This window comes from Lissotriton helveticus, chromosome 11, assembly GCF_964261635.1.
Source record: "Lissotriton helveticus chromosome 11, aLisHel1.1, whole genome shotgun sequence".
In the NCBI taxonomy this organism is placed as follows: Eukaryota; Metazoa; Chordata; class Amphibia; order Caudata; family Salamandridae; genus Lissotriton; species Lissotriton helveticus.
In genome coordinates, this window is record NC_136072.1 from 128,208,420 (window position 1) to 128,221,353 (window position 12,934).

Below are 12,934 nucleotides of genomic sequence, written 5' to 3' on the forward strand. Positions count from 1 at the left end.
AGTTTCCTCTCTTTTATCGCCACTCTATATTCTGCTCTAGCCTGTCTAAATTTTGTTGGGGATCTAGGCTGCCTATGCAATTCTTTTTTCAAGGTGGAATGGGCACTGGTGCATTTCTAATCGATCTACCCAGAGGTTATTGGCTTCGGATGTATAACGTTTCAACGCATGCTTTTACAACCCATGCCATTACGACGCAGGTTTTACAACGCAAGTCGTTACAACGACTTGCGTTGGGGGGCGCTGGATAGTGAATAGTTTAATTTACTATTCCAACTCCAGTCCCCGTGGATAGTAAGGAAGGTGTTGGATAGTAATTAAACTATTCCCTATCCTAGAGCGTCCCCCAGCACAATGCGTTGTAATAACTTGCGTTGTAAAAGTTGCGTCGTAATGGTAGTGCGTTGTAAAAGTTGCGTTGTAAAGGATGTTCCCCATTGGCTTCTTATGATACAGGCCATGAGCAGGTTCTTAACCTCCTTAGAGATGTCATTAAAGGAAAGCACAATATCCGTATCAGGCACTATGTCGCTCAAACATATCTCAATAGCGGATTTTCAGTTTAATATCACTTTCCTAGTTAATGCTTCAGGGTGGATATTTGCCCATTTTAAAGAATAGCCATTTTTTTTATTTAATTCAATGTCCCCCAACATTTGGGTAGTCAAATTAGATTTCTTCAATTCGTGAATAGCTAGCCTAAGCTGTAAACAGAGAGGAAAGGAAAGCTTATACTAGTGGCCCCTACCTCAAAGGAAAGGACCATATGTGCGTGAGTGCGTAAGGCTAATATAAAACCAATTGTAGTTGCAAAACCCCTCCCATTAAAGGTTTGTGGCATGCAAAATGGGGTGGCCAATAATTCATTTACATAACCAAGATCTGTTGTAGAGATGAACTCATTAAATAGGTCCTCCGTCCTAGGATAACAGAAGTGGGCACAGTACTCTTCTTCATTATACAAACCACACATTCTATTATCAGCGAGATTAGACCGAGCACAGTTAAAATCTCCCACCATGATAATAATTGTATCCCAATACATAAAGCATTCAAAGCCGTATTTAAATGCTTATCACTAATCCAAGGCCATTGTGTGGAACATTATTATTAAAATTTATCAACACTATACAGCGGGTTGCATTCACTACTAATTCAATTATAAGATAATAACATTCCCCCATATGAAAATGTATTTTATTTAGGGTCATACTATTGGAAACATAGGTAAAAATACCACCCTTTGGCCTTCCCCCCACACCCTTCACAGCCTGTGTGTGGTAGGTCTTGAAGCCATTTATGTGTAGTGGCTCTATTGCCCATTTTTCTTGTAGATATACAATTTAAACATTCCCAATAAGGTCAACCCAGACTGGATTATGTAGCTTGGTGCGCAGCCCCGATATGTTCCATGAAATAATTGAACAAGTGGAAGTGACTGGCAAAGAGAAAGAACTTACCGCATTCAGCAGGAAAACTGTTGGGAAGACCGTACTCAGTGGCACTGACAATCCATTAGAGTACTCCACTTGTTCCAACGAGGGAATCGGGCTCACATGGCCACCTCCAGTCCCTACAGATTCAGTGACATACTCCAGGGGTAAAGCCCCCTGTAACTTTTCTATATTGTGTGCACCAAAATTCAAAGTTAAATCTGTGGGACTAGTATCTCTGTCCTCTTCTATCCCTACTTCCACTACAGCATGTGGTAGGAGTTGATCATTCCAAAGTGCAAAGAGGGTCAAAAAATGTATGTACAGGAACCTCATATCTACACTGTAATGGACCCAACATATTTCTCTCCTTTGGGTGGCGTTATACAACCATGGAGCGTTGATAGAAAAAGCCCAGGGGGACTGCAATTATCCCCCTGCTACTAGCCGGGCAAAACTCAAAAATATCCAATATATTTTGAACCAGTCTCAGGGATTTAAAAGTAAGAACCACACAATCCCCAGGAAGCACTTTGGTAGAGTTTCCAACCCATGGGATTCAGCGCACCATTTTAAACTCATAGAACAGTATGTTGGTCAGACCTGTTTTCGTACTTAAAAAGTGTAACAATTTGTTTCAATATGGAACAGTGCTCAGATTCTCCACAAGTTAATGAGGGACATTTGTGAAAACCACTATATAGGGTGTTGCTTCCGGAGGGAGGTGCAACTGCCTGGGCTCCAACAAGTTACCACTCCCCGTGCTTAGATGAATTAAGCTATTGGAGGGCTGTCTCCCTGAGTTTAGGTTGCAACTTTCCCCAACTGTAGCCACCTGGTTCAATGTATAAGCAGAGCGATTCTCTCCTCTACTTTCACCTTGGCTGTTAGTGGAGGGCAGCAGCTGACTCTGCATTTGTATCAAGTTTGTGCCAACTGCCAACACGGGGCGTGTCAACTGATTTTTTAAAGTCGAAGAGTGTTGAATGTTCGTGTTATGGGATACTCCAGATGGGGGTATTTTCTGTTTCTTATTTGGAACGGGACCTCCACTATTGACCGTGGGTCCAATCTTGCATCTTTCCTGATCTGTATCCTGCAGACCAGCTATCTGCCGATATATACTCACTTCCAAGGTGGCTAACCTATCCTCAATATAGGATAGTGTGGTTATTAACGGTCTTAGAAGGACCGATATAGTATCGTGCAATTTATCCCAAAAGTCTACATTATCCATTCTCGATGTCCCCCCTAACTGAGTATTAGCGTCTGAGACAAAAGGATGCTCCTGAATTTGTACACTTACTTCGTTCTCAGTCACACACAGAGCCTAAATGTTTATTTCGGGGAGGTGCCATCTTATTTTTATTATTTCCATGGCCCCTCCTCTTTTTAGGTGGAGGGACGGGTCCTTTAACTTGACTGATCTTCACCTTTTGGCCCGGCGTGACTACATTTGATTTATTTATTGCGGTTCGTGATTCTGATAAAAGCGCTACTGGTACCTCCACCGGGGGGGCCGGCAAGGCATCCACCACTAAAGCCAGAAGAGGTGAGTGACCTGTGACAGGCTGAGGAGTTTTATCTAAGTCTGTAGGGCTAATTCTTCTTAAATACCTGTTACTTGTAGTTCAATATCAGATATAACAGATATAACAGGCCCAGTAACGAAATAAGATAATGTTCCGCAAGGCGTAATAGCAAAAGTCAGTACCGTGGCCCAACTCAGACTCTTCCTGGATCTGACGGCATCAGACGGGCTTCAACCGGCGCTCCCGCCTCGCAGTTGGTTAGGCTCACTTTATGCACCTCCTGGCGCGAGTTCTATGACGCGTGCAGCTCCTGCCGCAGTTCGCTCTGGGCGTTGGAGTCCATAGTGCTTGGGAGCAGGATTAAAGTGCGATGTGCTAGAGCCAGTGACAAGAGGTATTGGGCAGAGTTCCCCTATTTAAAAGCAGCGTGCCAGTCATTGCTGTCAATAAAAGTGCGGTACAAAAGGAGGTGGTGATGGACAGAGCATCTGAACCAATCAAACACTCCCACCCAGTCAACAGATCTGGGTTTAATCCATCACCGATCTTTAGCCCACTCTGCCACATCCAGTTCAGACATGGCTATATGCAAATCAGTCTGACCCTGTGCCTCATGGGAACAGTCCAGCCTGAACTGCCAAGCCATGCCTTCCCTGGACCGTAAACAAGCTTCCGAGGACCGGTTTCTGGCATTACAGCCGTCTTCAGCCCAGCTTGCTTGAATCCAGTGGCAAAGTGAGCAAGGGACTCACGTCTGAGCATACCCTGCCACACTTATGGCGGCCAAAAGCGGTACAAAAGGGGGTGGTGATGGACGGAGCATCTGAACCAATCAAACACTCACACCTAGTCAACAGATCTGGGTTTAATCCATCACCATTCTTTCGCCCACTCTGCCACCCCAGTTCAGACATGGCTATATGCAAATCAATCTGACCCTGTGCCTCATGGGAACAGTCCAGCCCGAACTGCCAAGCCATGCCTTCCCTGGACTGGAAACAAGCTTCCGAAGACCGGTTTCTGGCATTACAGCCGTCTTCAGCCCGTCTTGCTTGAATCCAGTAGCAAAGTGAGCAAGGGGACTCACGTCTGAGCATACCCTGCCACACTTATGGCGGCCAAAAGCGGTACAAAAGAGGGTGGTGATGGACTGCCACACTTATGGCGGCCAAAAGCGGTACAAAAGAGGGTGATGATGGACGGAGCATCTGAACCAATCAAACACTCACACCCATTCAACAGATCTGGGTTTAATCCATCACCGTTCTTTAGCCCACTCTGCCACCCCAGTTCAGACATGGCTATATGCAAATCAGTCTTACCCTGTGCCTCATAGGAACAGTCCAACCCGAACTGCCAAGCCATGCCTTCCCTGGACCGGAAACAAGCTTCCGAGGACCGGTTTCTGGCATTATGGCATTACAGCCGTCTTCAGCCCTGCTTGCTTGAATCCAGTGGCAAAGTGAGCAAGAGACTCACGTCTGAGCATACCCTGCCACACTTATGGCGGCCAAAAGCGGTACAAAAGGGGGTGGTGATGGACGGAGCATCTGAACCAATCAAACACTCACACCCAGTCAACAGATCTGGGTTTAATCCATCACCGTTCTTTAGCCCACTCTGCCACCCCAGTTCAGACATGGCTATATGCAAATCAGTCTGACCCTGTGCCTCATGGGAACAGTCCAGCCCGAACTGCCAAGTCAATAAAAGTGCAGCGTGCCTTTAAAAAGTGCAGACCGGAATGATTCACGGCAGTTCCCCTCCCTATGATCCCTCAGTATCGTACAGTAAATCCCATCTTGGAGTATTAAATACACACGTTTACGTTTTCAAATTTCAGTGTAGTCCTACGTCACTCGAACACTGCATGTGATACATCTACATGGAAGGCCAGGTGTGGTATGAATTACTACCATCATTTGCTTTTTTATAAATCATGCATTACCATCACTTGATATGAATATATCTGAGACAATTTAGTACACATATGCAGAGCAGACAGTACCTTGGGTTCATAGATTTCACAGGAAACAGATACACCATCCTCCCCAAGTCTGCTTATTTGGCTCCCCTTGCAGTATCCAAGGTGCTGTTCAGGCAAGAAAACACATTATTGTTCTTAGTTGTTACTGCAGCCAATCAATGTCATTTTGAATGATTCATGTTTTTTCTACAGTGACTTTTATCTAGGTGGATCACATGATGAGCCATTTATGCCAATAGAACTCACGTTTCGGCTATTGTTTTCAATCCAAACCATTGTAAACTGTTCTCACCCTAAGGGGGGCCGTCATGCATTGGAATCTGCCTCTGGAGTAGAATTATTTTTTGCAAAATCTTAAATAATTCTATAAGTTCCCCTTGGAAGTGGAGACAGTCACAGTGTCCCAGGAAGTAATTATAAGCATAAATGTACATGGTGTATATAACATATAATTACAATTTGTAAAAGTACATGGGTGCATGCTATTTCTTTGGACGTTCACTCTTGATTCATTGAGTGCCACAGTGCAAACGTTTCTCAATAGCCATACATAAATAAATAAATACATAAATAAATGGAGAGGTTTGTGGGTGTTCTCACGTTGGAGCATCAGCACCCTGCACTTGAGCACATTCTCCATATAACTGTAAGCCATTGTAGTTTAACAATCTGCATCAAAAAATGAATTTTTAAGTGTAAATTCACTTTGTATGAATTTTAAGCATGAATTTAAAGCATGCCCTTTTTGCACATAAGTTGAACTTAGGTTGAAGAACTGGTCTTGTCAGTCTCAAAATGTGAGTAAAAACGTATTACATTTCCTGGCCTATAATGAATTGCTGTGAGGTAAGAACAAGGGGCCTGGTGTATGAAAGGGCTTTAACACTTCTGTGCCCATAGTCCTTAATGGTCTACATTTCTTGTATTGTTTGTAATCTCTATTGAAAAGTAGTCATTTTACAGCTGAAAAAGCTATGACTTGGCATCTTTAATTTAGTAACGTATACCCATATTTCTATGTGTAATAGTTTTTATTGAACTAACTCAGAAAACCTTTAGACTAATTCAGGATTGTAGGTATCTAACCACGATCTCCAAGGAACAAAGATCATTTTCCTCTAACTTTTTGCATCATAAACATTGTTGTCTGTGTGACCTTAAACAACACTGACTTCTTCTGTCAACCAGTACCTAGCCCCCAGGGGTGTCCAACCACTTTTGTACTGAAGCTAGTACTGGTCACAGAAGAGCATACTGACTTAGGGCCATATGTATCAACATACCCTTTTGCGATTCCTAAATAGCGATTTTTAAGAAATCGCTATTTAGAAATCGCAAAATGGTATGTATGAAGAAAATCGCTATTTTTTTAGCGATTCCTTAAAATTCCTTAATTGCGATTAGCAAATTGCTAATCGCAATTAAAGAATAATTTCCCATTCATTTTTATGTGCCAGGAGGCCCATAGGAATGAATGTGAAATTAATCTCAATTTGCGATTCGCAATTTGCTAATCTCAAATTGAGTTTAATTTCAAGGGTGCAGGGGTGTCTCAAGAACACCCTGCTGCACCCCTGAAAATGACATGTGTGCGCATATGGCGCACATACATGCCCTGAGGGCATGTATGAGCGTCACATGGCACCTTTGGATTTTTGAAAAAATGCTTTTTTAAAAGAATTCGCAACTTTGGTGGTAATTTGAGATTCCTTAAGGGCATTTTTGATTTTTTTTTTCCTTGATAGATTGCATTTAAGGAATCGCAAAATTTGCGATTCCTTAGATGCAATTGCAAAATAAGGAATGGCAAATTTTACAATTCCTTATTTTGCACCCAAATTGTGTGATACATACCATTTTGCGAAAATGGGTTCGCAAACGCCGGCGTTTGCGAACCCATCTGGCCTTGATACATATGGCCCTTACTGCCTAATTTATGGAAGTTAGACAGGGGCAACTTGAAAACCATCCCTAAAGTATCCCAGCCCTGCTCCAGTGAACAACATTAATGCTACATGAGCTCTATAGTAAATATTAGCTTGAAAGGACCCAAAGGATCAGGTTTGCCCTTTGTTTATGAATCACACTAAAAGGTGAAAGTCTACTTTAAAATTGTGTTTCCATTACCATGCAATACATAGGAGGCAGCTGCTCTCACTTTCTGAGTTAGGGCATGAAGTGCCACCAGCAATAATGCATTTTTGTGAGGCCTATACAGACTTCATACCTATCTACAAGCAAACATATTTCGGAATTGACTGGCATATTATACAACAGCCAGACAATAATGGCACATAAATTAGTATATGAATAGATTGCTTTAGGAAGCCTGGCACAAAGAAAAGGGGAAAGAGAGTTATAAAAAATCCGAAATCGAAGTGAAAGGGAGAGAGGAATAAATGATAATGAAGTAGAGGGAGAAATAAGTGTAAATGTGAAGAAAAAGAAGGTGAGGAAAAGAAGCAAGAGAAAGTGAGAGAAATTAAAGTAAGGAGAGGAACAAATGGAGGAAAGTGGAAAAAAGAGGAGGCAGGTGAAGCCAGGGAAAGACAGAAAGAAGGAGAAAAATACAAAAGAGAATAGCAGTGGAAAAGGTAGGTGAATGAGAGAGAAATGAAGGAATAGAGGAGAAAGGTGGGCAGAGCATGAAAGAGGAAAGAAGAAAGAAGCGATCTGAAGAAAAAATTAAAAGAAGAAATAAGAGGACTAGAGAAACAAGCCAAATTGAGAGAATGAGAGAAAAAAGACACATGAGAAGGCAGAATAACAAACAAAGAATGAGATTTAAAAAAAAAACAAGCTAAATAAAGGAGAAAAAAATAAAGACGAAAAGGGAGTAAAAGAACGAAACAGAGGAAGAAATTAAAGGAAAGGAAGGAAGAAAAAAGAGGTAGAAAAAGAAGAATGAAACCAGGAAACAGCAAGTCCGAAAGAAAAAAGAGCGAAGGAAATAGAAAATTAGAGCAAGTAGAGTACAAGTAGAGAAGCAAAGAGTGGTAGAAAAAAATTGAGCAAAAAAAGACAAAGTGAAAGAAAGAAAAACAGGAAATGAGGGTAAGGGGAGAAAGAAGAAGGGAATGGGAGGAGAAGAAAAAGGAAAGTCAGAAAGAAAAGAAGGAGAGAAAACGGAGAGGAATAAAAGAAAGGGAAAAAGGAAAGCAAAAACTAATTGTAAGACAGGAAGAAAAACGAAAGGAGATAAAGAAGAGAAGTTGAGTATTAAATAAAGAAGAGAAGTTGAGTATTACAGAATTGGGGAGAAACAAGAACAAAGAAATGAAAATGGGAGATTGAAAGGAAGAAAAAGAAACAAGAAACAACTAACAAAACATAGAAAGCTGTACAGAAGTAAACGTGATAAAACAAAGTAGTAACAGAAAGAAACAAGTTTGCGAAGAAAGTGAAAGAAAAGAAACAGAAACAATGCAAAGAAAGAAGCTACATGGTCCTACAGTTTCAGCCTCCCAGGCCACACCGAAAGTGATGCACTGTGTTTTAACGTGCTGCCTTAGCATTTGGAGAGCTGCATATTGTCAATCCAGCCGACATTTAATTATCATGCACAAGCTATTGAGAAGTAGTTAGAGAGCTACTGGTAGTTTGCGATTAACCTATTGGAGACCCCGAACGAGTCTAACTTTAATATTCCTGTTTTCTGAAGCCTTGAAAGCCCCAGGCCTTCACGTTGCAAAGAGGCGAAAGAAGTGTTGGCCTATTCCCTCCATAATGTCTCCTAAAAGCACATACTGGGGCTGAATCACAAAAATAAGCTTGCACTTTTGTGTAAGTTTACGATGTTTTGTTGTTCACAAATATATTTGACAAGTAGTATCTTTATGATTGCGAAGTCTCCACACTCGTAGTGGAGACTTTGCACTTAAAAATATAGGACAATCCTTACTTTTTATGTGAAGAGTCTACACCACAAGTGCAGAGACTCTGAGAGTCCTAAAGACAGTACTCGTAACATTCCTCTGTGAATAGCAAAACAATTTCAACTTACAAAAAGGTGTCAATTTACTTTTTTGTATCAGGTCCACCATTATCAATTGACTGGAGAATGAGGAAATATGGTGATAATTCAGCAAATGTTACTGTACATTATGAATGGATCTTACTTGCATAACTGCGCTGATGCAATCCATCTCTGTGCATACTAACAAAATTATTATGCTTTATTTTTCTGGTGACATTCATGCCAATCTACTGACTCATTTACTGTGGGATGGTACACCATTTGTACAATAGTATACAATAGTATATGAACTGTAATGACACACAAGATAAATAATACAAGCCGCAACAGAGAACTATAATGAATAATAAACCTGATTGCAAATGATCAACACATTACACAGGTTCTTAGAGAAAGTTAAGAATTAATATAAAGAAAAGGCACATTTTGAGTTTAGGAGAAAACAGAAACAGTGAGAAAATAAAACAATAGAAGAAAAATGAACACGTGATACCAAATAGTGGCAAAATATATTGTATCATAATATAAATAATATGTTACAATTGATATTAAAAAAGATATATTTGAATTGGAAAAGTAAAGCTATTTAATGTTGATATAGTCTTCGACAATAAACAACTAAAGGAAACAGAAAATCCCTGTGTCGTGTATATATATATATATATATATAATATTATATATATATTCACTGAGAAAAACAAAGGTTACCGGGACGTTTTAGTTAGGGTGATATTTCACTCGTACAAAACCACAGAAATTCAGCAGTTATAGTTAGCTGAGCTAACAATAATGTGTGCCCCCGCAATGCACTGCTTATCACCTCACATACTGCATCTCAAATTACTTCAATGATTACATCACTGATTACATCATCCAGTGACTGTTAGTGTTTTAAAATGTTTATGAGTGTTAAATATATATACCAGGGTGCATTGATGAATCTGTGGGTGTATGAGTGCCTGTATCGATGATTCAGTAGGTATGTGACTGACTGTATTAGGTGTCTCAGTGAATGTATGGGTCACTGAATATGATGTCTGAATATCTGTATCAGTCTGCCAGTTGGGTTCGAAGTGGATGTATAGGTTGGTGAGTGGGTACATGGTTGGGTGTATGGGTTACTGATCAGTTGTCTGAGTACCTGTATGGGTGTATGAGTGTCTGTGTGGGTGGGTGAGAGGGTTTGTGACTGCCTGTATGGATGAGTGATTGCATGAGCCAGTGGGTGTATGGGTTAGTGAGTGTAGGAGAAGGGTTGCACAAGTGACTGAGTAGGTCTATGGATGTGTCCGTGAGTGAATGGATGTGTCAGTGGTATATGGGTGAGTAAGTGGATATGTGAAAGGCAGTATAGGTGAGTGATGGAGTATATCAGTGACTGTATGTGCGAGTGAGGAATTGTGATAGTGGCTGTATGGGTTAGTGAGTACGTGTGTGAAGGTCTGTATGGGTGAGGGATTATATGTTAGTATCTGTCTGAATAAGTGAGTGGGTGTGTGTATAACTATAGAGGTCAGTAAATAGCTATCTGACTGACTCTATAGGTGAGTGGTAGGTGTGTAAGTAGCTCTAAGAGTGACTGACAGTCTGTGAGTGGCTGTATGGATGTATGAGTGGATATATCAGTGGCTGTATTAGTGAGTGAGTTGGTGTACAAGTGGCTGTGTGGGTGACTGAGTTGATGTGTGTATAGACCTATGAATCAGTGAGAGGGAATGCAAGTACTGATATATATATATATTTTTAAACTTTATTTTTATTGCAGAATTAGACAATGTACATCTATCTGTTCTGGGTAACCCGCTAGCAAAAATAGATAAATGCTTTGCTTTCAGTATAACGTATACATATCACAGCCATTCAGCCCACATCCCGGAGGCTGGGCGGCGTTAGTAATTCAATGACATAATTGGTGTTTCTTGCGGGGGACCTTAATCTCTGCCACTTGGATCATCTAGTATCTGCTTTACTGTAATTCCATGTCCTTCATCCCTTCCAGGCAACTAAACCTATGATCCAGGTGGTATGTATTTTCAGGTTCTGTCAGTGTAGTGCCCAGTCCCAGCGTCAAACCCCTATTCCTCTTCTGTTAACCTCATTGTAGTGCCCGGTCTTCCTAGCCGCTCCTCATAAGGCGTCGCCAGATTAAGTCCTTCAACGTAAGAACCACCCATTGACTTCTAAAATGTCCATCCCTTCTGCAATAACAGTAGATGTCTTCAATATCCCCATGAAACCCACCCCTCTAAACTGCAGTTAGTGTGGGCCTTCTCTCAGTCACTTAGCACCTAAAAAGGAGGAAACCTGTGGGATCGCAATTATCTTCTTGTATTTTACATGGAACAACTCACATAACTCACTTGGTTTAGTCTCCCGCTGGGGATAGGTTGTCACTTAACACTCTCACTAGTTCTGCCCATGCGCGCGCTGCTTCTAGATTCCTCTCATTAGCCGTACGGGCTGCCTGGCGCAATCTGATCATTCTCTCACTATGGGCCCACCTATGGAGTTCGTTCGCCCACCGTTTACTAGAGGGACCTTCCTTCGACTTCCAATGCCAGGTTATTTCCCTCTGGGCCAGGATGAGGCCCAAGTCAATGAACTTACTAGTGATCTTAGTCGTTTTAGTGTGGTGAAACCAAAGCAACAAACAAGTCGCCATAGTATATTCCACTTGCCGCTTCGTGACTTCATTGAGAAGCGACCCTACCTCGGACCAATAGGACCCCAGTTTCGACCAATCCCACATCATGTGGTCTAGTTCCACATCAGGCGCTAAGCATCTAGGGCACGCTGCGTCCTGCACCTGGAAATATTTCCGGATCTTCCCCGGAGTGAGGCAAGCTCTATGTATTATAAAAAGGTGTACCTGTTGAAACCGTGCATTCCTACACCCTTTCCAGGTCCTCATCATGATATGACCCCAAGCTGTGTCCGGAATGGGCTTCCCTACACTCGCTTCCCATTTCTGTTTGAGAGTCGTCAGGGGCTCCAGACCTTCACACAGCATTCGAGAATGTAGGCAGGTAACGGCCTTGACCGTTCCCGCCGCCATTACCACATATTGGCAAGCCATCGTGGTTTGCGGTTCTGACTGCCCCGTCTTCCAATGTTTCCGCATTGCTGTAGTAACAGCCTGTCAGCATCCACCCTCTTCGCTCTAAAGGCCTTACTAAACGATTTCTTTGGCGAAGAAGTCCGTGCTGGAAATCTTCGTTGCGGCAGCTGCTGTCAGAAGTGCAGCGTTCCGCCATCAAGGGAAGGCAGTAGAGGTTCCATTCCCCAGCGTAGGTCAGCAGTCTAGTTGACCTCGGGGTTTGGAGAGTGTTTAATCAACGCGCATGCGCGTAGGTCGCGCTGCGCACTTCACCCGGCAGAATCCATGAAATGAGAGCTTTTCCTCACGCTCTCTGTCACAGAAAACTAAAGGCTCGGCGAAATTAGGCTAGCAGCATCAGAACTTCAGTAAAATGGAAAGTATACATAAGACGCTTTCCTTGTTGTGTTAAAGGTGAATATTAATGACAACTTTTTCCTCAGAAATCATTCGGGGAGAAGAGTTCAGCGTACAGTTCGGCGTCATCGGTTCAGGAGAAAAGGAGCAGGTATTCCAGGGGAGTCTTCAGTCAAGAGAAGACCTCAACTTCCTCAAGTAAGCGTGTAAAATTATTTTCTTGGAAAAAAGTCTCTGGCAATGACTTAGGGGTTTTCAGCTCGCAAGACACGGCGAGTTTTGGAGAGCCTTTCTGAGCCTCGAGCCGGATAGAGACTATACTTGTTCTGTAAGGATTTTCCAGTGTTAAAAGACTGTTATAGAATTCTCAGAGTTCAGAAGCTTATTCGTCAGAGTAAAGAAAGTTCAGAAGGCTTTGGGAGAGTTTTTCAAGTGAACCAGGAAAAGATTAAATCGTTGTGAAAAGACTTAAGACCTAAAACTCCTGATAAACTGTTACCTAGAGGAGAACTCCATTGGTGTCTCTAAAGCAGAATATGAGAATAACGCTTC

The 12,934-nt window shown here is 42.0% G+C and overlaps 1 protein-coding gene across 1 annotated transcript in view; it reads right to left on the bottom strand.

The window, feature by feature from the left end:
• Positions 1-12,934, bottom strand: part of LOC144792135 (fetuin-B-like) — a 183,761-nt gene that overhangs the window by 52,650 nt on the left and 118,177 nt on the right. Inside the window, exon 6 of the mRNA XM_078667011.1 lies at positions 4,974-5,057. Coding sequence (XP_078523137.1) covers positions 4,974-5,057 — 84 coding nt within the window. The remainder of the gene's footprint in view (positions 1-4,973; positions 5,058-12,934) is intronic.